The sequence below is a fragment of the Antrostomus carolinensis genome, unplaced genomic scaffold (genome assembly GCF_000700745.2).
Source record: "Antrostomus carolinensis isolate BGI_N321 unplaced genomic scaffold, ASM70074v2 scaffold24438, whole genome shotgun sequence".
NCBI lineage: Eukaryota > Metazoa > Chordata > Aves > Caprimulgiformes > Caprimulgidae > Antrostomus > Antrostomus carolinensis.
This window is the reverse complement of record NW_010333995.1, coordinates 3946-7246: the sequence shown is the minus strand read 5'-3', so window position 1 is coordinate 7246 and position 3301 is coordinate 3946. Positions and strand designations below refer to the sequence as shown.

Below are 3301 nucleotides of genomic sequence, written 5' to 3'. Positions count from 1 at the left end.
CAAAAAGAGGTATATTGTCATTGAGGTTATTTAAAATAATAGTAACAGGAACTTCAACTTCTCGACGATATGGTATTCCCCAATCAGAAGCTCGAATCCTTAAACTGTAAACTCTTGGCATCAATTCATAATCCAAGTCTTCTGAGGTACTAATAATCCCACTGAAATGGTTTATCACAAATGGCAAAGGATTTAGGTTTGCAATGCTATAGGTCACATAACCATTCTCCCCTTCATCAGGGTCTTTTGCGCTTACTCTCAAGACACTTGTACCTATTGGCACGTTCTCATCAAAGGAGGCCTTATAGGATGTCTGAGTAAATTCTGGAGGATTGCTGTTCATGCCTAGTACCTTAATTAGTACTTTTGCAGAAGCTCTTCTGTCACTTGTCACAACTTCAAGTTCAAAATGGGATGCGTATTGTGCTTTTATGGGTTCTAAAGTGGTAATAAGACCAGTGTGAGCATTTAAATTGAATTTTACTTTGCCCAGTGTATTTTTAAATATATATTTTAAATGTGGATAACTAGGCAGAGCTTTCACCATTATCACAGGTGTGTTTGGAGGGGCAAATTCACTTATTTCAGCTCTATATACCTCTTTTTCAAATCTGACAGGACCAGACTTAAATTGTGGTGATGCCACATGAACAACTTTTACAGAAGAAAACTGTGGGGGATTTCCTTTATCTTTAGCTTGAAGGGTAAGGTTGTATCCAAAAGGGTGGCTCTCCCAGTCAACATGACCAATGGCTTTTATTCTGTATTCTTTACCTCCTGGAACAGACCTCACTGTTTTGAACTGCTGAAGCGGATCACCTGCAACAATATTCAATGATGCTATTTCCCCATTTGAACCCTGATCGTTGTCTTCTACAGTTACAGTTGCATAAGTTGGATCTTTGTCCAATTCTGACGGAGTCAATGTAACAGCTGTAATAACAGGGGCATGTTCGTTTGCTTGCTCTACATGAACAGTTAGTTTTGCCATACTGCTTATGCCACTGCTACCATACAACTTCAGCCCACGGTCCACTGCAAGAATTTCCATGTCATAACGTTTAGTGTCCGAGTAGTCAAGTCTACCAGTTAGAACTACCACTCCACTAGTTGGATGTATAGCAAACACATCCGTTCTTTCTTTAAAGCTATAGTAAAACTCTCCATTTGTTCCTATATCTGCATCTGTTGCACTGACTCTTGCAATGCTGGTCCTTATTGCTGTGTTTTCAGGCAATGACACACTGTAAGATGTGGGAGAAAACAAAGGCCGCAAGTCATTTGTATCCAGTACCTGTATCCGGACCTTTGTGCGCGTTTCAGCATTTGTGTTTTTTTCAACTGCTTTAACTGTCAGCATATAATGGTCTTTCACCTCTCTGTTAAGGATAGCTGTGTTTCCTCCCTTGGTCCGTATTCTCAAAAAGCAAAAGTTTCCAAGAACATATTCTTCAGCTTTGAACAAGTTCTCATTGTCACCAGAAATAATTTTGTATCTTAGGTCCCATAATGGATTTGTAATGTAAATGCCCATTTTCACTGGATGCCCAACATAAGTCTTGGCTGCAGAATTCTCATACACAGTGGCATTATACTGTGCTTGTGTAAAATGCATTGGTGGAACATGATGTGGCCTTTGATTTCCTTCACAGTTTCCAAAATGCTGCACCAGCAGCATCAGCAGCAACAGCATAGTCAAGTATCTTCCCATGGCAGCAATTACAAAGAAACCCTGAAAGAAGAGAGAGATGTGTTAAGATTTGTGACTGTTCAAATATTATTCAAATAACCTTGATGTTTAGTTTAGAATCGGTGCTTAAAAGAAAACTAGAAGGTGCATATCTAGGTTATATCCCTTTTTGCAGAAAGTTTCAATATGATTTACAGTAATAGAAAAGCAGATAAATTAAAACTCCTAAAAATTGCCAAGAATCCGCAAGACCAAAAGTCTAGGAATTTACTAGCATGACACAAGGAGAACACAGAGTTAACTTCAAATTAACAACTCCATGAGGGAACATGTTAGGAGAAATATTCCAGTGCTGTCTGCTATAAGCGAGCAAACTAGATCTGAACTTATCTGGAGTAGTGAACATTCACTCCAGTCCTCTACTTCATATGTGACATTGTCTTCTGACAGAAAATTCTTCTCCCACATTTCACTTAGATTGTAAAATGGCTGATGTTCAATGATGTGGAAGTAAACTGCAAGAGTTGGCTTGAAATTACCGTGCATTCTTCAATGTATCCTATGAGCACCTGTTCCAAGAACTATAAAAATTATAAACAGAGAATAATTCTGTATGTATTCTATTATCTCCAGCTCTGAGTACTCTTATAAGAGCAGTGGATAGCACTGCATAACATAAAAAACATTTTTATGAAGCATCACTAAGCTGTAAAACCAATAAATAATGAGACCTATTCCTTTATTCCCCTCTCAGAACAGATCTGAAACAAATTAGTATCAAGAGCTATGAGAATAGGAATCTATCAAAATAACTGGAGGAACTATTAAGACATGTTTCTCAAACGCACTCCAGAAATGACGAGGAAAGAGCCTGGAACAGCAAAGCAGACATGGAGACACACACTCACTGGCTTTCCCTTTGGAAGAAGTCAGTGTATTATTTCCAATGCCTAAATCCAGACGAGACTGCTGCAGGAAGACAGGCAGAAACCTCAGGAATGAGACCTTTGGGACCATCCCCTTCTTCTGGATTTACTGCAATAGTCTTTATGCCCTAAAGTCTCGCAGGATAACAAATCAAAACTTCAGAATGCTGCCTTAACAAGCCCAAGCTTTCAACAAAATCTTGGGGGAAAAATTTATTTCCAGCAAGTAGAAAGCAATTTAGCTTTGACTTGATTATTTTGATTAAATAGTACACATTCTTTTCTTTCGCCTTCCCCTATTTATCCTAAACATTTTTGCCTTTACTTCTTCATAGCATCTTCTTCCCTGGCCAGTCTGTTACACAACTCATACCAGCTCCTAACTGTACTCTTCTTTCATTCTTCCCAACCTTCTCTCCCACATTTTAGCCCTAGTTCATCTTCACTCCATCTCTGGCTATCAGCCTCTCCTCAGTGTCTATCCTCACACTAGTTTTGTTCATCTCAGCTCAAAAGGTATCATGTTATGTTGCTCCTTCCTCCACTCACATTTTCTCTTACAGTTATTTCTCTCTCCTTCTGCATAGGCAGATACATGAAAGACCACATTGCCTGAAATTCCATGGACTGCCTCTGCCTACTAGAAAGCATTAGAGCAAATTAATCTACTTGTGCCAACAGTTCA

At 38.9% G+C, this 3301-nt stretch overlaps 1 protein-coding gene across 1 annotated transcript; it reads right to left on the bottom strand.

Annotated features, from left to right (window-relative positions):
- Positions 1-429: 429 nt before the first annotated feature.
- On the bottom strand, positions 430-1732 carry LOC104529696 (protocadherin Fat 1-like; the record flags this gene model as incomplete). Its single annotated transcript, XM_029086518.1, has 2 exons — positions 430-438; positions 599-1732. Coding segments are annotated over 2 exons (1143 nt in total), but the record flags the coding sequence as incomplete, so codon positions are not given.
- Positions 1733-3301: the final 1569 nt, after the last annotated feature.